The sequence below is a fragment of the Euphorbia lathyris genome, chromosome 2, assembly GCF_963576675.1.
Source record: "Euphorbia lathyris chromosome 2, ddEupLath1.1, whole genome shotgun sequence".
Taxonomy (NCBI): Eukaryota; Viridiplantae; Streptophyta; class Magnoliopsida; order Malpighiales; family Euphorbiaceae; genus Euphorbia; species Euphorbia lathyris.
The window spans coordinates 109038713-109064907 of record NC_088911.1 but is presented as its reverse complement, the minus strand read 5'-3'; the positions used below and the strand labels follow the sequence as shown (position 1 = coordinate 109064907).

Below are 26195 nucleotides of genomic sequence, written 5' to 3'. Positions count from 1 at the left end.
CTTGAATCCCGACGAGTCAGTGGTACCCGTGACAAATCCTCATCCTGCCTGGGTTAGGCGGCTGTTGGCCGATGAATTGGACAGGGTTATGAACCTTCCTCCTGTGCTGGAGAACCGCCGTACTGGGCGCCATGCTTCGCCGAGCCGGTCCCATGGGGCGACGTTCGTCGATCCGTTGAAACCTCGTAGTGTGGTTTTCCTTGAATTTTCGAGACAAGGATTTCTGGGGCCTATTCCGGCCGATCCGGCACATCGAGTGACGCATGTGGGGAAAGCATGCTTATACCATAGGCAGAACGGGCATAACACTGACGAATGTATTGATTGGCGAGCAGTGCATCAGGCCCTTATGGATGCGGAGGCTATCCCGAACCCTGACAGTGTCCGTGCTACTCTTGAGTGACTGTGACGTGCTTGTTCTGTAGTTTTTTGTGTTTTGGCCGTTGTTGTGGCTCTTCTTCTGTAATGAATTTGTGGAACGTTTGCTGTTATCAAATTCATGTGCCTATGCAGCTTTGCTTGTTAGTGTATACTCTGAAATTCCTTTCTCAGTGATCGTTTAATATGTTTGTCTAGTGCTGCTTAGCGGAGCATGAATCGAAGTACTTATTCATGATAAATTGGTCATAACACGAGATTGTTTTGGTGACTAAGAAACCACCGGAGGTGCTTGACTAGCCTGCGGGTAGCATTTTTGTGCTTTTATAGCAGGGAACGCAATGTGGTGTTCGCTCGCAAATTATGGATAACGATATGCGATTGCTAGGCGAGTTTGAAGGCGATCGAGATGCTCGATAGGCCTTATATAGATGCTTTTGTAGCGGAAAACGCATTGTGGTTCCCGCTTTTAAGCAATCGATAACAATATGTGATTGTTAGGCGAGTTTGAAGGCGATTGAGATGCTCGATAGGCCTTATATAGATGCTCTTGTAGCGGAAAACGCATTATGGTGCCCTCTTTTAAGCAATCGATAACAATATGTGATTGTTAGGCGAGTTTGAAGGCGATTGAGATGCTCGATAGGCCTTATATAGATGCTCTTGTAGCGGAAAACGCATTGTGGTGCCCGCTTTTAAGAAATCGATAACAATATGTGATTGTTAGGCGAGTTTGAAGGCGATCGAGATGCTCGATAGGCCTTATATAGATGCTCTTATAGCGGAAAATGCATTATGGTGCCCGCTTTTAAGCAATCGATAACAATATGTGATTGTTAGGCGAGTTTGAAGGCGATCGAGATGCTCGATGAGCCTTTGGATAGCATACAGATGCTCTTGTAGCGGAGAAATGCATCGTGGTGCCCGCTTTAAGCAATTGATAACAATATGGGATTGTTGAGTGATTGCGTAGGCGATCGAGAAGCTCGATAAGCCTTTGGATATCATATATGGATTAAAGTGCTGCGAGGATCGGATCAGGTAGCTTGCTTCTGATTGTCATCAAGATGGGGTTTTTTGACAAAAAGAAAATAAAGAACGAAAAAATTATTGATGATTTTCTTTACAAGACGCTATTGATAATACTTCTTCAACGTCTGGATATTCCAGCTATTGTCGTAGACCAAGCCGTCTAAAGAGGCGATTTTGTAAGCTCCATTGTGGAGGACAGTGTCGATCTTGTATGGTCTCTCCCATGATTGGCCGAGCTTGCCTTGAGCTAACAGGGACTGTGCAGCTGCGGCGTCTCTGAGCACAAGGTCTCCGACTTGAAAAGTGCGGGGACGAACTCGCCTATCGTGGTAACGCGCTATGTTCTGCTTATGGGCCGTGATGTGCAATAAAGTATTAAGACGTTCCTCTTCAAGTCGGTCACTAGCTTCCGCAAGTTCCGCGCCGTTGTCAATTTCTTCGAAAGTGGTCTGTCGAGGGGAGCGAAGGATAACCTCAGATGGTGCCATCACTTCTGCCCCATAAGCGAGGAAAAAAGGAGTGCATCCTGTACCCGAGTGAGGGGTAGTGCGGTATGACCATAATATTGCCGCAATATGGTCAGGCCATGCTCGGCCTTAGTCGGATAGGCACATTTTAATTCCTCATAGGAGTGTTCGGTTGCTTACCTCAGTGAGGCCGTTTCTCTGAGGGTGTGCCACCGAGGTGTATCGCCCTTTGATGCCCCACTCTGCGCAAAACTCGCGGAATTGACTGCAGTCGAACTGCCTCCCGTTATCAGTGATGAAGGAGTGAGGGACCCCGAATCGGTATATGATTGTTCGCTTGAGGAAACCGATTACATTATCAGCGATTATCTTGGCAATTGCCTCAGCCTCGATCCATTTGGTAAAGTGATCGACTGCCACTACAACGAAACGCTTTTGTGCTAAGGCCATCAGGAAAGGGCCGAGCAGGTCGATGCCCCATACCGCGAATGGCCAAGGTGTGACAATGCCTTTAAACGGAGCCGTCGGGGCGTGATGAGTATTAGCATGTAGCTAACATGCTTGGCAACTGCGAACTAGACGCATCGCATCGGAATCCATGGTCTGCCAGTAGAGCCCTTGGAGTCGGGCCTTCTTCGCAATTGTCCGGGCGCCCTGATGCGAGCTACAGACGCCCTAGTGTATTTCCTTAAGACAGTGATCCCCCTCCTCCTCGGATATACAGCACAACCAGGGATGTGTGGCGGATTTTCGATAGAGTAAGCCACCATGTAATGCATAACGCCAAGAACGCCGAACCACGAGGGATGCCTGTGTCCGATCTGCGGGGAGTGTTCCATCTTGAAGATATCTGACAATTGGACTTCTCCACCCGCCAGCCGCTGCGTCGGCCGAGTCGATCTGTAGCGAGCTTTCTACTCGAATGGCCGGGGGCCCAACGAACTCAATGAGGGTATGCGGGTCATTAGACTGTTCATATGCTGTGAGAGCGGTGATAGCATCCGCCTCTTCGTTCTCCTCTTGTGGCACCAGTATGAGGTCGAGGGTTATTCCTTTTTTTTGAGGTCATTGATCAAGGATGTGGCGAGGGCCAAGTACTGGCACATCGTCGGATCTTTGGCCTTGTAGGTACCGCTGACGTGGCTGACGACGAGCTTTGAGTCCGAGTATATTGTCAGCTGTCCGTTCACTATTATTTTCGACCGTCGAAGAGCTGCGATCAAGGCCTCATACTATGCCTGATTATTTGTGGTTGGGAAATCGAGCCGGACGGCATACCGTATGTGGAGATTGTCGGGTCCCTGAATGGCTATGCCAGCGCCTGCCCATCCTGGAGCGCAGGACCCATCTATACTCATAGTCCAGACGTCGCTGGTGCAAACTGTTGTTGTCATGGGGTTAGTGATAGACGATCCGGTGAATTCTACGATGAAATCAGACAGTACCTGAGCCTTGATCGTCGTGCGGGGCTCAAACCGTACGTCAAACTGGGATAGTCGAACGGACCAGTTGGTGATTCGACCGGAGACCTCTGGTTTCTGGACGGCCCTTTTTAGCGGGTAATTGGTTCTGACCACAACCGTATGCGCTTGGAAGTACGGTCTCAGACGCTCGGATGCTTGGGTTATGGCGAATAGAGCTTTCTCAACCTCGGAGTATCGGATTTCGGCTTCCTTCAGAACTTTGCTCAGAAATTAGATCGGGTAAAGCTCCGTCCCCTCTTCCTGAGTTAAAACGACTCCTACTGTTTCATCGGTGATGGTGAAGTATAAATGAATGTCCCGCTCTGGCATTGGCACCGACAGTAGTGGGGGTGTGGCGAGGAAGATTTTAACGCGGCCTGGAAGTCCGTAGACCATTTAAAGGGATGCTCCTTCTTGATTGCTTTGTAAAAAGGCAAGCACCGCTGTGCCGAGCAAGAGATGAAGCGTCCCAAGGCGATGATCCTTTCGTTGAGTCTTTGCACCCCCTGCAAGTCGTGCGGTGGTTCCATTGCCAAGATTGCCTCGATCTTTGCAGGGTTTTGTTCGATGCCTTTCTCTGACACCACGCAACCCAGGAATTTACCGCTGCGAATTCCGAAAAAACATTTCTCCGGATTCAGCTTAAGGTTGTAGTCTCTGAAAATTGTAAACACCTCCACCAAATCTCGGGGGTAGTCGCCTTCTTCGGTGCTTAGGACCACCATGTCGTCGATGTAGACCTGTACTGTCTTGTCGATGAGATGGGCGAACATCTTATCTACTAGCCGCTGGTATGTGGCCCCCGCATTCTTTAACCCGAAAGGCATGACATTGTAACAGTAAGTGCCTTCATGCGTAATGAAGGAGGTTTTCTCGGCGTCGGCTAGGTCCAGAGGGATTTGCTGGAATCCAGCGATGGCATCAAATTGAGAGAGGATCTTGCGACCAGCAGTTTGATCAAGGAGCTGATCTATATTAGGCAGCGGGTAAGAATCCTTGGGGCAAGCTTTATTAACATTTGTAAAATCTACACACATGCGGTACTTTCCGCTGGCTTTCTTTACAAGTACAACGTTAGAAAGCCAGTCCGGATAGTGGACCTCGCGAATAAATTTTACAGCTAGGAGCTTGTCAACCTCTGCCTTTACAGTGGCTTGTTTGTCCTTCGCCTGTACACGCATCTTTTGCTTCAAGGGTTCGACGGAGGGGTCGATGCTCAGTTTGTGCACTGCTTGATCAGGTGAGACCCCCGTGATGTCTTCGGTGCACCAAGCGAACACATCCGAATGCTCTGATAGGACAGCTTTGATTTCATCGGCCAAAGGGGATGCGAGCCTGGTCCCAATTTTCACTGTCTTGTTATCCCCGAGAGCACAGTCGCCGACCGGCTCGATTGGTACGGGATTGTAACCCCTCATGTCCATTAGGCCATCTTCCAAGTAAAGCGCTATTCGAGGTTGAGTCGCCTCCCACTGTAATCTTTTGGCCAGCAGGCGATCTCATTGGATGGTGATCCTCCCGTGCTGAAGCGGCAAGGTCAAGCATAATCCGGAGATATCAACTGTGGCCTTCAAGGTGGCCAGCAGGGGCCTTCCGATAATAGCATTGTAGGCTAGGGGGATATCGACCAACACCCATTCTGCGGTGTCCTCGATCTCCTCGACACCTTCGACGAAGATAGTCGACAGTGTGATAACTCCCTTCACCGGGACTTCAATCTCCGACAGGCCAACCAGGGGGAAAGTCCCGGCTCGGAGGGCTGTGTGAATATTCCTCATTGCACGGAGTGCCATCCAGGTGAGCAAGTTCACCGAACTTCCTATGTCTACTAGCACTCGGTGCGTTTTAAAGCCGGTGATGTTAATGGTGACAACAAGAGCCTCCGAATGGCTGGTCCGGAGTGGTGGTTGTACTGTCAGGGTCTGTCCGACTGCCTTCCTTTTACGGGAGCCCTCCGAAGGCGCGCAGAGCGCTGGTGCTCCTTCCGTGATGACGTGTATTTCTCCATGGTATCTTGGCCGTTTTGGCTCCTCTGCTCGGCTTGCTTCCCGCTGCTTCGGGCTCTGCTCCCTTTGCCTGATTGCCTTTGGCGGCGCGCCCTGCTCCGTGATCCGCTCAATTTCCTTCTGCAGCTGATAGCAGTTTTCCGTGGAATGTCCAGAGGATTTGTGATATTTGTAGTATTCTTTCTCTGCACGGGTCTTGCTCTTGTCGGCGGATGGAATTTGCTGTGTGAATCGGCGAGGCTGGCTCTGAGCAGTGTAATGCACTTCCTTCCCACGAGATCGATCTCCCCTACGCTCCAAGTTTGCTCGCTCGGTCCGAGCCGAAAAAGGCATTGGGGCCTCCTTGCGGGCTCGGCCTTCCTCACGTGCTTCTAGGATCGGTCTGCCTTTCTCCTGCTTGTGCGTGTCTCTTCTGGCCTTGTCTCTGTCTGACTCCTCGTACCCTGCGGGCCGGTCACAGTCGTCGTATCTGACGAAGGTTTGCGCCATGGTCATGAGCTCTTCGAAAGATCTTGGCATTTTTCGGAAACATTTCTGCTTCAGAGGCTCGCAAGAGGTCCCTTTTGCCAGAGCGTCATTTGCCACCTCCAGGTTGAGGCCTTTAACCTGTGAGGCCATATGGTGAAACCTTGAGAGAAAGTTGCGCAGCGGTTCAGTTGCTCGCTGCTTGAGCCCGTTGAGGTCCGAACTGATCTTCCTAACTTTTGCTGCTGCGGCAAACCGGGAGAGGAAAAGATCCTTTAGGAGATCGAATGAGTCGATTGATTCTGGAGCAAGTCCTCGATACCACTCTTGCGCACTAGACGAGAGGGTGGTCGGAAAAACCTTGCACATGATGTCCTCGTCTTTCGAGTATAAGTTGATGGTGCTCATGAATGATGCCACATGGTCATTCGGGTCCTCGGTCCCTGAATACTGCGATAATCGAAGAGCTTTCCAGTCCCGTGGGAACCTCATCTCGATGATCCTTTGTACTAGTGGAGTTTTGCTGGAGGTGATGCTTCCTCCCATGATGCCCCCGAGGGCCCTTTTGTCAAGAAAACGCTGGATCTTTAGTTCCAACAAATCTTTGCTATTCGCGGCTGCTGACTCCTCGCGCCGCGCACCGCCCTCACTGGCCAAAACGGCCCCGGCTCCTCTTCCTGCGAGGACCCCGGGTCCCGTGGGCTCCCCAGGCAATGTCCATTCTCTTTGTAATTCTACCGTCTCTTTAAGGTATTGCCAGATTTTGGCGTTCTCCTCCTGCAAACTCCTTTGTTGGTCTATGATCTTCATCTGAGCCGCCTTATGAATAGCCCGGGTTGTCTGAAAACCTTGGATTGCACTAAGGAGTTGAGTGGTGTTGTAAGTCTCTTCTTCTTCAGGGCTCACCTCCTCCATCAGTGGCCCAAGGTTTTTGGGGAAAATTGGAATGTTCGGAGTGGAGCGCTCGGCGTTCGTCATGGAGCTAGTTGCTCCTATTTTCGGTACTGTCGTCGGGGCAGATTCAGTAGGGGTCTGCATTTTGTTTGAAGTTCCGAAGTCACTTGTATTCCACGCTCACCGCACCAAATAATCTGGGAATGCGGAATAGTGATCTGGATCTCCGTCAGGAAGGTCTGGCTTCTTCGGGGGTCGGCTCTGCGCGGGGATCGGTCCCTGCGGACACTCCGAAGATTAAGACAGTTAGTGGTTCTAGAGAGCTTAGTAATCACATGTTAAAGAGGTAGGAAATTAGTTACCCGTCCCCTTCTTCTTCCTTCATTGGCCTATTTATAGCGGATTGGCCTGGGCCTGCGGGCCTCCTGCCGTCCTGGCCCCTTCAGTGATCGGGCATTGTTGGGCCTCTTGGGCCTAAGTAACATTCCGAATCAGAGAGTATATTTATAGATGAATTAATCTATTTTTAAAAGATAATGTTGGATTTCCAATTTTTTTTTGAAACAAACAGAAGAAAATTTATTAACCAATATCAACCAAAGAATATAGGAAATCTGGCGGCACAGAAAACCACTCGCCAATACAACTCAAGTTGGATGCTTTCCTAGCTAACATATGGGCAACGGTATTAGCGGAACGTTTAACAAATGAAATAGAGCCATAAGAAAGCTCGTTAAGAAGGTAACAACAATCTTTGACTATGACGTTATAAGGAGAAGGAGCCTCTAACGGGCGAGCCATTGATTGAATAAGAATTAAAGAATCGGTTTCGATCAACACTTTAGACCAACCACAAGACTTTATCCAACTAAGAGCTTCCCGGATGGATAAAGCTTCCACTAACGCCGGATCAGCACAAAATTCAACCCCCCCCCCAATTTTAGCAGCGACAAATAAACCTCTATCATTCCTGACAATCACCCCGAACCCCACCGATTCTGATGCCGGGAAAAGTGCAGCATCAACGTTGATCTTCAGAAAGTCCGCCGGGGGCTGAACCCAATGAACAGCAGCAGTCGCAACAACGGAACTCAGAGGATGAACTTCCGCCTTCGCCTTCCTCCAAGCCTCCAAAACAGCCTTTGCGTTGTTAACGAGCACCGCAGCCGGGGAATCGCGGTTATTCCAAATCACGTTATTTCTGTTATTCCAAATACTCCAACACAGAACAGCCACAAGTTCATGTAAATCCCTTGATTTAGAACACAACCACTTCCAAAAATCCACCATGGAATGAAATTGATTACCTATATCTCCGATAGGGGATAGGCACCAAACCGACCTAGCCGTGTTGCAATGGAGGAAAGCATGAGAAGTATCTTCAACAGCAACATTACAAATCTCACATAATTCTGATATTTGAACCAGCCTACTAACCAAAGCAACCTTGGAAGGAAGACTATGAGAGAGGATTCGCCATAGCAAGTCTTTCACCTTTGGGGGAATAGAAAGATTCCATAGTGAATTCCACATAGGGAGAGGAGGATGGGCCACCATGTCGAATGAGTTTCTCATCAATCTTTTGTACCCGCTTTTTACAGAATAGCGCCCATTTCTCTCATCCGTCCAGTACCAAAAGTCATCATCACATCGACGACTTAAAGGAATTTTAAGAATAAGCCCAATATCTCTAGGCACAAGAAAACCTTCCATAAATTCCTTATCCCAACACCGAGATCCCTCCATTAAATCAGCCACCAATTCAACCCCTAACCCAGCCAATTTATCACTTTCAATGTAAGGAAAGGTGTCATCCGGCAGCCAAGGGTCCTCCCAAATTTGTGTATTTTCTCCCGATCCCACACAACGTCGAACACCATCCTTCAACACCTGCTGCCCGCTCATAATGCTGCGCCAAATAAAACTATTTCCAGGTTCAAATGTTGCTTCCAAAAACAAGCAATTTGGGTAATAACAAGCTTTAAACACACGAGCAACGAGTGAATTTGGATTAGAGAGTAATCGCCATCCCTGTTTTGCTAATAAAGCCACATTAAACTTATGGAGTTTGCGAAAACCCATTCTACCAAATTTTTTTAGAATACAAAGTCTATCCCAAGATTTCCAATGAATACCACCCTTACCGATTCCGTTCGATTCCCACCAAAAGGCATTAAACATCTTTTCCAACCGATCACAGACCCCTTCCGGAAATTCAAACAGACTCATCGCGTAAGAAGGGATATCTTGAAGGACTGATTTAATCATCACTTCCTTACCCGCCCTGGACAGGAATCTCGCTTTCCAGCTTCTCAGTCTAACCCGTACTCGATCCTCCACATAACCAAATACCTCAGATTTGTTTCTACCAATGACCGTCGGCAATCCAAGATAGGATTCCGGTTCAGACACAACAGACACCCCTAGCGTCGAACATGTAGCTTGCTTATCGACCTCTGGACAGTGCTTACTGAATGATATTGATGATTTAGAAAAATTAACTTGTTGCCCAGAAGCAAGCTCGTAGTCATAGAGACACCTCTTGATCGCAAGGGCCTCCGCCTGGTTAGCACGAAAAAACAAATAGCTATCATCAGCGAAAAACAAATGTGAAATAGAGGGGGCCTGTCTAGCAATTACACAACCATGTATAATACCCTGCTCCTCCAACTTTGTCACGTATAGAGATAAACCTTCCGCACAAATAATGAATAAGTACGGAGAAAGTGGATCGCCCTGGCGTAAACCCCTTTGAGGAACAATAGGACCAACCACATGTCCACCGTTCACCACTGAGTATCGAACCTTTGTAACACATTGCATAATAATCGAAACCCAAGGAGCCGGGAAACCCAATTTAAGCATCATCTGTTCCAAAAAACACCATTTCACCCTGTCATAAGCTTTAGCCATATCAATTTTTAGAGCCGCAATACCTTTGACCCTTCTTTCAGATTTCTGATGAATGTAATGATTAATCTCAAATGCAAGCATAACATTATTAGTAATCAACCTGTCAGGGATAAAAGCACTTTGGGAAGGAGAAATGATATTATTCATGATATGCTTCATACGGTTAGCCAAAGCTTTCGCCACAATTTTGTAAATAACATTACGCAAAGCAATAGGGCGCATGTCAGCAACAGTTTCCGGTTTACCTTTTTTAGGAATCAACACAATATTCGTATCGTGAATGTTATCAGGTAATAACCCGGAGTTCAGCCACTCCAAACAAGCCTCAGATACCTGTACACCCACAATATCCCAGAACTTTTGATAAACTCCGGGATATTGTGGGATATGTTTATCCATGTAGGATATAATTCATATGGATTACGTTAGGTGATGTAAGCATATTTTAATTTTTACTAAAATATTTTAAATCTTATTCAATTCGTAATTACTTTAGAATCTTACTTGATCTTGTGTTAATACGTACACCAATTCTAATCCAACTATAAATTTCAATATTAACAAAAATTGTGTGCCTTTTATGCTTACTTTGTTTGTAACAAAGTAAGCTTTATTTTGTTTGTTTTTACCATTGAATTAATTTTACACTCCATCATCCAATGGTGAAACAAACAAAATGAGACTTACTTTGTTAAAAACAAAATAAGCATAGCGTCTAATTTAGTATTTAAAAGTGCAACTAATATTATAGCCCTTAATTTTTTTAATGAGATAAAATTATTAAGTTTTACATTATATTCAATGTCCCAATCAAAGAAAATTTATTTAAACAATTAATAAAATGATGACAAGAATATTTTACTACTATTCTTCAAAAAAAAAGTTTTACTATTTTTTGTTATAGTCGGATGTCTCTGTTCAAGAACCGTTAGATATTTTTTAGGGATTCTCCCCTAATTATAAACTAGGACTCCACATTTAACTTAAGCGATTTAAAACCGTTAACCACTCGAGCTATGTATTTTATATTTTTAAGCTGTTATAAAATAATGAGATAATGTGCTAAAATAGGCTTAAGATTTTTGAAAAAGTATCAATTTAGACTCTACATATAAAATATCATCAATATAGTCTTAAAGTTTAAAAAAAGTACCAATTTAGGCTTCGATAACGAAACGTAAAACATCATTTATATTACTTCATTAAATTCTGTCAATTATATGTGGATCAGACCTTAACAGATTAATATGAATGTTGTTTCATATTTTTTTTTATCGAGATCTAAATTGATACTCTTTTTTAAATAATAACAGTAATATTTTAGACGTGAAACCTAAATTGGTACCTATTAAAAAAAAAAATTAGATTACCTTGTCCCTAAATAATCCATCATCTCCTACATATAATTTTTTTTTTTAAAAAAGCCCATAACGAAGATATGAATACGCGCTAGATATTGAGAATGGGGAAGAGGGAAGCAAGTAGCGTGTGTTGAATTGTCGCTCGCGTCACCTCCCCGTCATACTATCTTATCTCCTTTAATACGAATTAAGATAAAATTCAGAATTTCGTTTATAAACTTTATAGTAGTTTAGAAGAAAAAAGATAATATTTCTCGTTCTTGATCCGTTGCTTCTGAGTTCTAACCGCCAAGAAAGATCGGCACCCCCAACCATATATATAGCAACCTTTCCTTGTTTTGATCATATTTTATTGCATCTCTGTTTAGCTTCATATTATTTCACCAGTCAGGACATAATGGACAGAGCAATCAACAGGCAACGTGTTCTTCTAGATCACCTCCGCCCTTCTTTCTCTTCTTCTCATACTTATGAATCCACTCTCTCTGTAAGTTTCCTCCTTCTCTGACAGTTCTGTTGATCATAATTTAATTGCTAATTCTACATGTTTTGATCTATCTGATCATGTGACCGACCTTATGATTGATTAGTTTCAGTTTCAGTTTCAGTTTCCTTTTGATTTCATTTCACGAGGACCTGATGATAGATCTGCAATTTGAAAACGATTTATCAATTCTATTGGATATGATTATTGTGAATTTATCTCCTATTTTATGTTCGTATCTCTTAATTCGTTGAATTGGATTTATCGAAAACCAGGCATCGGCATGCTTGGCTGGAGACAGCGCTGCCTATCACAGGAGCTCTGTGTATGGGGATGATGTTGTAATTGTAGCGTAAGTTCTTTTCCATGATAATAGTTCTCGAGGATTTTATTTTAGCATCATTTATCGGATTTGTTATTTAGCTGTGGTTGACTCGATTATGTGGTGCATTGTACAGCGCACATCGAACTCCTTTATGCAAGTCTAAGCGCGGCGGTTTCAAGGATACGCATGCTGATGATTTACTTGCTCCTGTTTTGAAGGTCAATTTCTTTATAGTTTTTATGGAATATTCTAAATTGAAGATTAAATGATTTGAGTCTTTGGTTTTTTTTTTTTATTGCCTCAATTTTGTTTGTATACTAATTTTGGCTGCTTGTTGCAGGCAGTGATTGAGAAAACAAATGTGAACCCAAGTGAAGTTGGAGATATTGTTGTGGGCACAGTGTTGGCTCCAGGATCTCAAAGAGCAAGTGAATGCAGGATGGCTGCATTCTATGCTGGCTTTCCTGGTCCGACTTCTCTCCCTGCATCTCTTCATGATTTTGTTTTTTCTCGTGGGTTTATTGCTTATATAATATCATGTCTTCTACAGAAACTGTGCCTGTTAGAACTGTGAACAGGCAATGTTCTTCCGGTCTTCAAGCTGTTGCTGATGTAGCTGCGGCTATCAAAGCAGGGTTTTATGACATTGGTATGACTATCTTGCAGCACCATGTTATGATTTTTCGTTACTTCTTTTTGCGCCTTTCTCATAAATTCTTTTGCATCAGGCATTGGAGCTGGTCTAGAATCCATGACAATTAATCCAATGTCTTGGGATGGAGATGTGAATCCAAAAGTATGCTTTCTACCATATACAGTTACCGTTGTTTCCTCGAGGTTTATCTGTTAAATGGAATGCTTAAGGTTCTGTTTTTAATGACAGGTAAAGATCTTTGAGCAAGCACGAAATTGCCTTCTTCCCATGGGTATTACTTCGGAAAATGTTGCACACCGGTTTGGAGTAACTAGACAGGAGCAGGATCAAGCTGCAGTAAGTGGATTTAGTTTTGATAGTGCAGCATTTTGCATTAGTATTTCTATGTATTGATCTTGTTGATTTCATGCTACCAGGTTGATTCTCATAGGAAGGCAGCTGCTGCAACTGCTGCTGGAAAATTCAAGGATGAAATAGTTCCTGTAGCTACCAAGGTGTGTTTTATTTATTTCCTTTGCGGCAGAACTGTGTGCTGTTTATATTGTTTCACCTGTTTGCATTTGTGTGGAGACGAACACCTAATTTCATCTCAACTATCAACTCTATGAATTTCATGTTGAAGATTGTTGATCCAAAAACTGGTGAAGAGAAACCTATTACAGTCTCCATAGATGATGGAATTCGCCCTGACGCCTCAGTGTCATCTCTAGGAAAATTGAAGGCTGTATTTAAGAAAGATGGGACCACAACTGCTGGTAAGTGACAATAGCATATTTGCTTTCCTTTTGTTATGTTGAATTGTTCAACCTGTTTTATATTGTAGCTTTTGTTCTTTAGGGAATTCCAGCCAAGTAAGTGATGGTGCTGGAGCTGTGTTGCTTATGAAAAGAAGTGTGGCAATGCAAAAAGGGTTGCCCATTCTTGGTGTTTTCAGGTAATTATGGATATAAAATGTTGGTGGTTACAATTTATCCACTAGCTAGGCACTCCTATATATCACAGGGCTGACAAATGGTTATTTGCCGAACAAGTTTCATATATATATATATATATGTATATATTGTATTTCTGCAAATGAGACTATCAAATAAAAAGGAAGAAGTATTTATTTCAAAGGAATATGGTCTCTTTAGTGCACTATTTGGACTTAAATCATAGTATAACTTCAATTAATTATTTAGCAATCCACTTTGTTATGTGTATATTTAATATGCACCAGCATTGTTCAGCTTGTATTTTCTTCTTAGAACCTCTCTTCTGGTCATGCAGGACTTTCGCCGCTGTGGGTGTGGATCCTGCCATTATGGGCATTGGCCCAGCTGTTGCAATTCCTGCAGCAGTGAAGGCTGCTGGTCTAGAACTTCAGGACATTGATCTTTTTGAGATAAATGAGGTAAGAGGGGTAGATATTTAGTGATTCTATGTCTTCCTTTGTGCCTTTGTGCAACTTTGTTTGAGTTCTGGAACCAAAAGTCCATGAAATTCCAAAATTTGTTGTACAATTCTTATGCAGGCATTTGCTTCCCAATTTGTTTATTGCCGTAAGAAGTTGGAGCTGGATCCAGAGAGGATCAATGTTAATGGGGGTGCAATGGCTGTTGGACATCCTCTGGGTGCAACAGGTATTTATGCTGCCAAATTTAAAATTGATAGAACATTTCTATCTTTTCCGTGACATATGAATGCTATAATTTTTGACATGAATTTGGGAACATTCGCGTGATCTGGGATGTTTAACAATGTTCAACACTGCTGCAGGTGCTCGATGTGTGGCTACTCTATTGCACGAAATGAAACGTCGAGGAAGAGACTGTCGGTTTGGAGTTGTGTCCATGTGCATAGGTATGTTACATTCTTTTTAAGTATGTTCCATTCTTTTTATGTATGCAAAGGGAATATGGGCAGGAGGATTAATTTTCCTGCTACTCGAATACAGGCACAGGAATGGGGGCAGCAGCTGTTTTTGAAAGGGGAGATGCTTGTGATGAGCTCTGCAATGCTCGGAAAGTAGAAGGCCGCAATCTATTATCAAAGGATGTTATCTAAATTGGATGCATTACATTGCGTATTAGAAGTTGATCAATAATATTCGTACGAGACTTGAAATAACATCCAGGCAGTTCCATATTTTCTTCCGATTTAAGAAATATGTTCTCCCTGCATCTTTACACAATTCGATTCCTTTTCTTGTTTCTTATGTATTGTTCAAATGCTTTCCATAAATTTTTGACAAAAAAAGAAAAGAAAAAAAGAAACGAGATTGGGGATGATAATAGATACGGGTTTGCATTATCAGATGTTAATGGGAGTAGTCGAACAATAATGCATGGTGTGCAATGAGAATATTCTGCATTCGTGTATTGAATGTGGATAGAAAATGGTTAGGAAATAAAAAATATGAAATTGAATTATTTATTTTAAGTGTTATTTTCTTGCTAATTTGATTGTAAGATTTGTTAAATTTGTGGAATATTTGGTAATGGTCAGAACTGCAGTTACATTTATCTGCATGTCAACGGAAGCATAAGGGTTATATTTGAAACTTGCCTTTAAATTTATAAGTTAACAGCAAACCAAACGAAAGAAAGAACAGAAAAGAAGAAAAAAAACACAGCAAACAAAACCAGATTTACCCAGGAATGGACCTGGGAAATGACACTTCTATAACAGATCATTATTGTAAGGGATATGACCAGGGGGCGTCACAAATGTAGTCACTAGGTGAGCGAGATTAGCGAGTCCGTCCGCAACTCTATTTTGTTTCCGATAAATGTGCATGAAGGTGATCTGCTGAAAATCGTTTAGGCAACCCTTTACTTTTCTCAGCAAAATATTATTCCTTAGACTTATGTCTTCAGTTCTCTTAATTGCTGATATAACCTTTGTATCGTCCGACTCCACTTCCAGGTAAAGAGATGTTGAGCGTTCCGGAATACACCGTCTGTCATAATCATACCGTCATGATATGCCTTGAGCCATCTGTATTAAACTTTATCCAACCTCCCTTCGGTTTATTCCATCCAAGAAGTATCTCGGATCTTAGTTTTCCACACAGTACGGTGTTCCAATTCTCCCAATTGTTCAACTATCCAGTTCCTCCATCACCACATATACCAACATGCTGTTAGGAAGATAATCATCCAATTATCCATCTTATTCGTATACTCATCCATGATACACCATCTAAACCATTCCTCATTGTTTATGTCAAAGAACCTCTGCTGCATAGTTTTAATAATAAATAGTTAAAAATGCGGAAATGACATTGTAAATACCCCGACCCTTGCTATTACAAATCCAAGGGGATACAGATGGTTTTAATAATAAACGGATATCTTTTGACGATCCATTTGTGGAGGAAGAAGAAAGTTCTTCATTTTTCTTTCTCTCATCGGATTAGATTTCTGTGTTTTTCTTTATTATTATTTTTCATCATATTATTTTATTTTTAATTGGTATTTATATATTTTGTCGATTCATTTATCTGTCGAGTTGCTTTTCTGTGAAATTCGATTTACGAGAAGTATATACATATGGAATAATAATAATAATAAATCAAGTCGTGTTCTATATATATATGCTGGACAAAAAAAATTCAATCCAAATATTTAGTTGAATTTAAAGATAATTTGAATTTACAAAACTCATAATTTTTTTTAACGAAGTGAATGAAACCAAAGTACTGTATATGTATTCTATTCATATTTGAAATTAGCTAACTTATCAATATTATAGAAAAAATCACACTATTTTAGATCTTGTAGATAAATTTGCTCTTAAATTATCAACATTATCTTTGTACCTTATCACTTATTATAATTGTAAAATTGAATTCATGGCATAACACACAAATTAAGACCGAACAAGATGCGAATAAACACTACCCCCCATATCAAGAAGGAGAAGATTATGGACGTCTGCAAGAGGCATATCACACTCGTGATAACCCAAAGGACTTGACCCTACGAAATTAACCATCCAGTCTGCTACCTTGTTGCTCTCTCTAAAAGAATGAACAGTCTGCACTTCCCATTGTTTATCTTGAAGCTGCTGACAGCGCGAGACTATCCAGCGAAGGCGAGGCGAGGTAGCTTCACTGTTATTCATAAAATTGACCACTAATAGCGAATCGAGCTTAAATACAACTCTTCGGAAACCCTTCTTCCAAACGATCTCCAACCTAAAGTAAATTCCCCATAAATCGGCGAGAATTGATGAGCAAATTTCGATATTGGCCATAAATCCTCCTAGCCATTGACCCTCTTCATTCCGAATCACTCCTCCCACGACAGAAAGCCCATGGTTCCTTTTGCACGCTCCATCACAGTTGACTTTCACCCATCCCATCTCTAGCGGCTTCCAACCCACGGAAATCAATCTCTGGCACTGTCCCGTGCCCGAAGCAGTAGCGCTATAGGCTTTACCAAACTACGCAGCCTGAGATATAAGAAAATTTGTACAAGACGCTACCCACGGACAATCCGAATAGAACACACGAGCATTTCGCCATTTCCAACACCACCACATATCGTAGCAAACAAAATCGGCCACGCAATACCATTCCAAGACGTCTCTAAGGATAGGTTCATGGTTAGCCAAGGCTGGAGATCCGAGGAAAAGGAAGAGTTGTGGTAATTAGCCGAAATAAAACCATGCCATATGGACTTCGCCTTAACGCAGTTGCCCAGAATATGTAAAGTGGATTCCGCTAAGCCACAACTCAAACCATTGGCCGAACCTGCTAGATGTCGTCTCTGCCTATTGACATTGGAGAGAATCTTGTCAAGAGGCACAAGCCACACAAAATATCAAACTCTCTTAAGGACTTCCAGTCTCCATATACATTGCCAGAACTTCTCAGAAGCGAGCAGATTGGTGTTAGAGCCCCGACCGGTTTCTCGCTGCAACTGATAAGAACTTCGGACAGAAAAAATCCACTCGACGACGGGTTCTAGACGAACTGATCCTCCTCGAGACTCTTCGGGAATAACGCGACTGAAGCAATCCAAAACAACGCAACCTCAGGTAACATATTCTAGAGATGAGCCCAGTTCCATCCTCCTTCAGGTAACCAGTAGAAGTCGACAAAGGCATTGACCTCCTGATTAGGTATACCACCCATAACGTCGTTCGCCAACCAATTGTCTTGCTAGAAGCGTGTTTTGTCCCCACGCGAAACTGCCATAGCAATTCCACTCCTGAACAGCTCTGCAGATTTCAGTATACTCGCTTAGACTGGGCTCCGTTTCGAACTCTCTGAGATAATGTCCATACCCTCCTTATTACAGGCGTGTCGCCCCTTTAGAACACGGACCCACAAGGTCTCCTGCTCCGTGACCAGCCTCCAACACAGGTTAGCAAGCATCGCCATATTTGTATCCTTTGCTTTCCGAAGTATAACGCCTCCTTCCTTTCGCGGCTTACATAGCCGATCCCAGTAGACCAGGTGGACTTTGTTCACGTCTGCCTGCTCACCCCAAATAAATTGACGGTTTGCAAAGTCAATGTTGTTCAAGACACTTACAGACAGCCAGGTCATTTGCATCGTGTAAACTGGGATAGTCGAAGACACATCTTTTACTAGGATCATGCGGCCAGCCAGAGAGAGATTCCTTGCTTTCCAACCACTTAATCGAGCCTTAACCCGATCAACAATACCTTTTTATACGTCTCCTTGGTTCCCCAGTTGTGCAGGACTGGCACCCCCATGTACACTCCCATATCTTGAGTAATGGGGATACCAAGTTCATCCTCTGAATTGCCTCATTGTTAGGGGAGAAGAAAACACGAGATTTAAGAGGGCTTACCCATTGACCAGAAGAGTCGCAAAAACATCAAAGAATATGCTTAATGAGACACGTTTCAGACATCAGGATAATGTCGTATGAAAAAAAGAGATGAGAGAAAGGCAGCCCGTCCCTTGAGACTTGAATTGGCTTCCAGTGATTACCATCAACGGCTTCCATAACTAAGTGACTCAGTCTTTCCAAGTAAAGCATGAAAAGGTACAGGGACAGCAGGTCCCCTTGCTTGAGGCCCCTATACAGTGTGATTACTAAAACTAAGCAAGGCCCCTATACAGTGTGATTACTAAAACTGATTTAAAATGCTTAACATATAATGAATAACTAATATATCAATAAAATAAATTACAAAATCAAGAATTTAATACATAAAAGTTGAGTATCAAGAATGACAGGATGTTTATTTTTTCAAATTAATAAGATAAAATACATTTTAATCTGGAAAAGGTATTTTGATTTTGAACTTTTATCTCTTGCTACACCCTAGATGGTAAAAGTCCAATAGCCAAAAGCATTACTAGCTTACACTTTGATTTTAAAATTTATTTCGTCTTTAAAATTTTATTTATCCAATATATGCAGAACACAAAATATATTTTTATTTTTATTTTCACATGTATATACTTGCCTTTGATTTGTTATTTATTAATGATAACAATGACGTGTATATAGAATGAAAATAACACGATTTGCATACTAATATTTGAAATTAATCCTTGTTAAAGTTAAACCCTCAAGGGTATAATGCGTTCTCTCTAAAACTTGAAAGAGCATTATCAATGTCAATCAGTCAAGCTTCTAAATCTACATCAGAAATTGAATTTCATCGCATTGTTTGCCAAGAATCAACGTAATATTTGACTTTTAATAAATGTGAGATTTTCAGAAATGATAAACAATTATATTCATGTATCCCATACCATACCATAACATCAAATCAACCTCATTCTGCACCAAAATTGAGGATGCAGATCTTCATCCTCATTCTTAATCTTTAAATACTAGTAAAAGGAAACATAGCACTTAGGAATTCATCTACAAAAGCCTATATCACCCCGGATCGATGGTCTCGGACCCTTTTCTGAATAACAAGGCTGAGTTCAGCTCAAACACATCTACAAGCTAAGCCCAAGGCGAGATCAAGAATCAATCCGAAAGTGTCAATGCCAGTAACACCATCTATACCAGAATTTACTAATTGGACGACTCCTTCAACATATTGACATACAAAATTTAACAGAAATGACCATTTGTCCCCTAGTCTGTTGTACGACGTTCCACTAGGCAGGACGACAAAACTATATCTATTATTACCTTTTAAAAGAGCTGTTTCTATATTTGACCTAAATTGAAGTAGCTCTGAGAACTGAATCATTAGGATTTGCGAGCGCAAATCAAGTTATGGATGATTTGCATACAGGGCATGATGTTTTTCTGTTGAGCCATGGATCGATACACTAAAAGAAAAACAAAAACAAAAAATCATTCGTCAATGACTTGAAATAAATGGCATGCGTCTTAAATTGAGAACTAGTGAGAATCTTTATACCTCCTTGTGAAATTTGTGGAAGCAAGGAAGATGACGTATAGTTTCTCCAATAGCGGGCGTTTCTAGACAGATCGCACAATCTTCAAAGTTTTCAGTCTGAAATCAAATCAATAAATATAAAACAGATCGCTGAGAACTTATGCAGAAAAAAGCAACTGCTACGTAAATATTAGCCCCATATTCAACTTACTTGCACCACCGTCTCAGGCAGAGTGTTAATTCGATTGACAGATACACCATGTTGGTGATTGTTCTCATCAAGGGCCAGCAACATTTCATAATCATTTCTACAGCAAGAAAGATATTATGACAGAAAGATGAGCAAGAGTAGCATACGGAATAAATTTGAGAATTATGGTAGCAGACAGAAAAATAAGTAACACCAGCAAATAGTAACCTTTGAGAAGTAGTCTCGCTAATGTTCATATAAGAAATCCAAGAAATTGGCAGTCAAAAATACCAAAGATAATCCCAAACATTATCAAAATGATATGCATTCGTCATTTTCATTTTCTGTTTTATCTGGCAACTCAAGAAAAGACCTTACCAAGTATTTTGAATTAATTATGCATCAGATGTGGCTCCTGAATAAACATACTAATTGAACATGCAATGTGAATGAAGGAACAGTTTGACATATAAGAGCCAATATATGCATTCACGCATGTTCTCACAGCCATTACACAAAGGTGGGGCCTTTCTAGAGCTGACACATAGGCCGACTAGAATAGATGGTATGGCAGGAAGCAAATAGTACGATTGCATCTTAGCAATTAAATTAGCCGACATGCTCAGTTTGCATGATTCCTAGTTCAAATTTATTCTGCATCATCATGAATTTAGAAGGAAGTGGGTAGTTCCCCATACGTTAAATTTCCCAATTTTGAGTTCTATTTTGAATTTAATAAAAATTACAAATTTTCTAGAGTCCATTCAGATAATATAAGTCAATTAACTCGAGTCAAGTTCCAGTGAACCTTGACCTCTACATTACATTGATTATTCGAGTATACTCCTGGAAAAAGTAGTTCACGGCGGAGAGAAATCTTACTCGTTGAAATCACGCTGAACATGATGGATGTTAGCTGTCATGCTCAAATCATTGAATTCCCCAACAGCATCCTCTAATGCTCCCAATATATCAAGTCTCTGCATTGGAAAGGAAGAAATTAGTGCCTACCAGTTGATCTGTTCACTGAATACACAGAGAACATAAGACGAGGGTACAATAAAAGGTAAACCAGGACTTAGACTCTTCGAACAAAAATAACGCTTTTTTCTGAAATTCTTTAAGACCCAACCAAAGTAATAGTGGGCAATTAGCAAAAGATGGAGGGAGAATGGTGCACCTCTCCTATATAAAATAATATAGGAGACATAGATAAACAAGACAAGCAAGAAACTGCATCAAAAAGACAGAGTTCAGGACATAGTTTGCTCATCGTAAACCAAGGTCGTAAAACTCAGGCACTGCTAGCATGCTTCGGCGTCAGAAGAGAGCAGAAATTAATCAACGTGAAGCTTATATCGATTTTGACTAGGGGTGCTTCAGTATGAATAAGATTATATATTGACTAATTCTTTTGTCCTCGGTGTAAGAATAATGGCTTCAACACATTGCCTGCAGCAACATAAAGACCAATCATTCTATATTTCCTTTTTTTATATTCTTTTTCTACAACTGTTTTGTGTTGTTGAGCGTGTCAAGGAGGTAAGATGAATTGCTAGGGGTCACCAGTAGTTAACTGTTTTAATTTATTCGACAAAGTACAATATCCAGTCAGGCTTAGCATCCTAATTTTGATCCAAATCAACTAATGAATATGCAATCATAACTCGAACTACGAACTGCAAATAGCTATCCACTGCCTTTCATTTTTAATCTTCGTAACATTAGGCTGTCCTACACAATATTTGACTAAAATGATGGTGGTAGCACACAATAAGTAAAAAAGGGGAGAGGGAGATGAATATGATAATGTTTGACTAAAATAACTGACTTGACAGTAGCTATGCGGAAAACAAGACAGGGCTAAAATGGTGTAAAGGCGATCCCTTCTGATGGTGAAGCAAGTATATGAGAACAGAGGTGGCATTTAACCACTGGACATAATTTATCAAATAGTTCTCTATTTTTCTCAACAAGTATCATAGAACTTCATATCAATCTGAAGGGTGGAGAAATAGATGTATTCTAGGATACGATCAACAAACCAAATATGGCTATCAGCTCTAATTAAACTAATGTACCATCATTTTACTTGAGTTCACAATAATATATAGAAATATGAGATCCAGAGCAATAACAATACCATGTCTATATCCATGCCCGAAGGAAACTGGAAATTCCTTAGTGTAGATACTCCTGTACGATAGCGACCACTTGATCTAGGCATCCCTGCAGGAGAGCGATTGAACAAGCGACTCCGCAATTGTGATGTTCTAGTGGTAGGAACTCGAACCTGGCTTCCTCTTCTATTTGCACGATACCGAGAGACCTGAGGCTGGGGCTGGGGCTGGGGCTGTCTATTTGAACGAATCATTGGGTTTCTCTACACAAAATGAAACAATAAGATTTTTTTGGTAAGAAATGTAACAATAAGATTACTCAAAATGGAATCATACTATTTCTACAAAACATTATTCATAGTTAATCAAAGTGCTCTTAGTAAGCCAGTGTAAGAGTAATTTACAATTTTGCTGAGATTTTTATTATGAAATGGTTCCCAAACCTTGTCTTTATTATGATTTCTGAATCCAGAACTTACAGGTTTAGGATCTCATCTTATTCTTCAGTTACAAGAAGTCTGACACAATTGGATCCCTATATGCATGCACTTCTAGCGTTAGGTGTGGAGCCTAGAATCTACTGTTGAATTTCTAGCTATTTGTAGGGGAAAAAGTATAGATTTCATGGTGGTTCATTAACTTCCTTCCTGCCCAGCATCACACTTTACTTCCAAATCAGATACATGAACTATAGGTCTTCCTAATAACTGTGTTGCCATCATCATTGACACAAGCTGCTGCAAATTAGATAAATTACTGCAACAAAAAAGGCATACTTACAGCTTGTGATAGAGAGTTATCTGGCACGAAAGCAGTGGGGAACTCATCATCCTCCTGCTGCAGTACCCATGCTATATTTTCATCAACCTATTAAAAGGACAAACATGAAGGCTGATGAATTAAGTGTCTAACAGATTAAACAGATGGTTTCAGAACAAAGGGAATAAGATAATCCACTTAGGACAAACCTCACTGCCTCCAAATATCGGTGACTCATGGTACATTTGTTCCTGAAGCTCACGGGCTAAAATCTCATCAGCTTCCACCTGTCTTGCTCTGGCATCTTCGTCTTCATCATTCGAAGAACCTAATCTATGAGAGTTGTCAGTTCTCGTTTCAGGTGTTAGCTCATCAATTTCATAGATTGGATCCAAAATGCATTGGCGCTGCACATTTAAGGTTCTAGATGATCTTGCGGTGGATGACTCCTCGGATGACCCAAGACACAGAATTTCTGAGTCTTCTGGAAATGCTTTAGAGCCTTGATTTTGGCTTCTTGAAGTTAATCCATGTTTCTTTTGTCTTTTGGTGTGTATGTTCCCAATGGGTTGTGGTTGACTTATCTGATTGTGCCCAATCACAAGCCTGGAAGCTGCTCTGGCCTCACGTTGATCTCCACCCCTTGCAGTCTTTATAACACTTCCGTTCCCATTATTTCTTCTGGTCACTCTGATTTCCTGTGGTGTGTCAACAAAGACTTCATCATCATGATCATCTGCATGACATATTGTCTTGGAGCGGTTCCGTGTACTTCTCCAGCCATCTAATAATAGGTCCCTTCTGCCATCATTGGTTTCTTTAGATGCTGTATGATCATTCCTGATTCTGCTGTAGAAACATAGTATCTTATCAGGATCAGGATATCGGTATTCAAAAGAATAAGAAGCCAAATCTAGTTCAATATAGGGAAGAGACACCCACCAATTAATATCCCAAAGAAGAGAAAGCAGGATCAAAAGAGGATTGGCATTAGGAAAAATGTAAAATAAAATTAAAATTAAAATTTCAGCAAAATGACATTCTCTAGCACCTACGGAATATTTCAAAGTTTCAGAAGGAAGTGACATATTTCAATAAGATCCAGTAGTCCATTCTTAAATAAACAAACAGTCCATTTAATGAGAGATAAAAAAAAGTATATCGTCCAACCAAAAAAGAGAAGTTCTTTGCAGATAAATTACCTGGTAGACACATCAGTAAGTTCTCTGTCATGCTCCTTTGATGTAGAAGGATAAATCATCACTCCTTTTCCTCTAGCTCTATTACAACCAGTCTTGTTATTATTCTCTTCAGCAACTATTTCGTTAATAGGTACCTCAGACAAAGAATTGGAAACCATGTTACTGGAGTGAACTTTTCGATCAGTGCTGGAATCAACTTGGTGAATTTCAGCTTGGTTTTGTGTCTTGGAGACTATGTTATGTGGAGAAATACACCCATTTCGCACCAATCGTTTCTGCCCAGTGACTCTTGGTGAGGAAAATGATGAATAAGAAGGATACTTTTGCTTTCCACTTTTAGGCTGAGGGTCACAAGAGGAATCAGTCCCTCTTCCATGATTCATTGCTGAACCAGAGCCATTAGATGAACTGAAGTCAACCTTTTCCTTCCCCTTTAAGGCATTACTGGATATTACAGGGGAAGAATGCAAAGAGTATCCATTTACAGATGATACTTGAACATCTTTGCTCCCTTCAGCACGCGGAGCTTTTGATGCACCACATGATAAAGCCATGTTAAATAGCGCATCCTCATCTATGCATACAGGTGATTTGGAAGAAACTTTAGTACACTCAGCTTTCCCTTTGTCTACATGTTGCATCCTAGCGGCAAAAGGTCGAGATTCAGGCTTAAAGTTATTTACCATCCCTCCTCTTCTAAACAAGGGAAAATTTTGGGAAGAAAAAGCAGTAGAGTTATCACGAGGCTCAGATTCATCCATCTTGAGAGAAACCCTCCGAGGACTTAAATGTAGCCTTCTATTGTACCCATTTTCAATGACCAGCCTACTCCTAGGCTTTGACTCATCCAGACATTCTCTGGTCCTAAAATCAGACGTTCTAGAATGACCAGCTACCGGTGAATTTCTTTCTTTTATGAATTGTGCACCGCTAATTTGTTGTACCACTACCCTATCAGGAGTATCAGGTATATCCACCACCTGATCAATGTCCATGTTCTCCATACTTTATGCCAGCTAAAAAAAAGAATCTTTTCAGTCTATAATTTTTATCAAGAACAAGTTACTTAATGATCACCGAAATAAACAAACATAATTGAAATACTAATCGAGCAACTGACAAATTGAACACGCCTAAACATCAATGTCCAACAAACAAATGGACCAAATATTGAAGGAAGAACCAAAAGTCCACACATTTAAAAGCAAATTAGTTACTAGCCAGAGTTTGCTTCAAACGCTTGTATTTAAAGTAGGACCTAATCATCTCCTTGTTAGCAAGTGATGGCACAAAATTTGTACATAATCACATCAAATTCATGATAGCTATAGTTGAATCCAAATTGAATAACTTACTTTCCTACATTTGAAAAAATATACAGTAACAGATAAAATTATTACCAGAAGACCATCATCTTCTTCATTGCCAGATAAAAAAATTCACTGCATATTATCATGATATGTGAAACCACCATTCTATTTTCTATTTACAATGAATCATCAATCCCTAAATGGCCAAATAATAATATTCAAAAAAATTAAGAAAAATAAATAAAAAGAAAGTAGACATTTTTATTCAAATTAAATCAAATAAAAAACATTTTGACAACAGATTAGAGAACAATGAACGAAACATTAAATTGATATCAAACAGATTTTTAATTTTTAGGGAAAACTATTCAAACATCTTGAAACTTGAAACTATAAAAAATATATCGAATAATTTGAATCTATGAGTTGCAAAAATAATAAATGAAAGAAAAATTCACCTGATACAGATCTTGGGTTAAAATCGAAGAATGCGTCGCCAAGAACAAGAAATAATACGAAATGAAAAAAATCGGTTCACAGGGAAGCGTCTCTGCAGTACAATTCCATGCCGTCTTGTCCGATCTCTTACTCTGGCGGTCTATTCAGGGACGTTACGGATCGGTCTTACCGGGTTTGGGTCGGTCCCGTAATTTCAAACTAAACATCTGTAGCCACAATTGATTCGTTCCAAGCCCAATTTAGGTAGTTCTGGACCAGGTACTCACACGACTAATATTGGACTCCTTCAGTTTTTTATTTTATTAAATTTTATTAATTATATTTAACTAACTTCTCCCATCTCATGTTCTTTTTAAACGTATCATAAATCCATACTTTTA

The 26195-nt window shown here is 41.1% G+C and overlaps 2 protein-coding genes across 3 annotated transcripts; one reads left to right on the top strand and one right to left on the bottom strand.

Moving 5' to 3' along the window:
* The first annotated feature begins 11198 nt into the window (after positions 1–11198).
* On the top strand, positions 11199–14882 carry LOC136219403 (3-ketoacyl-CoA thiolase 2, peroxisomal). The gene is made up of 14 exons (XM_066006798.1): positions 11199–11466; positions 11739–11815; positions 11922–12006; positions 12129–12255; positions 12339–12437; positions 12517–12584; positions 12672–12779; positions 12860–12937; positions 13066–13198; positions 13281–13377; positions 13713–13836; positions 13957–14065; positions 14202–14285; positions 14380–14882. The coding sequence occupies exons 1-14, from the start codon at positions 11377–11379 to the stop codon at positions 14487–14489; spliced, it is 1389 nt and encodes a 462-aa protein (XP_065862870.1). The 5' UTR covers positions 11199–11376; the 3' UTR covers positions 14490–14882.
* Positions 14883–19092: 4210 nt separating this feature from the next.
* LOC136219402 (uncharacterized) lies at positions 19093–26030 on the bottom strand. 2 transcript variants are annotated; one of them, XM_066006797.1, is made up of 9 exons: positions 25815–26030; positions 24047–25062; positions 23054–23690; positions 22866–22952; positions 22109–22348; positions 20848–20945; positions 19987–20083; positions 19797–19892; positions 19093–19704 (listed from the first exon to the last, which is right to left on the bottom strand). In XM_066006797.1, exons 2-9 carry the CDS (start codon positions 25048–25050, stop codon positions 19642–19644), a joined length of 2322 nt encoding a protein of 773 aa, XP_065862869.1. In that variant the 5' UTR covers positions 25051–25062; positions 25815–26030; the 3' UTR covers positions 19093–19641. The 2 variants fall into 2 exon arrangements, with proteins under 2 accessions (XP_065862869.1, XP_065862868.1); XM_066006796.1 differs by having other exon boundaries at positions 23054–23693; positions 25815–26029.
* Between the last annotated feature and the right edge of the window lie 165 nt (positions 26031–26195).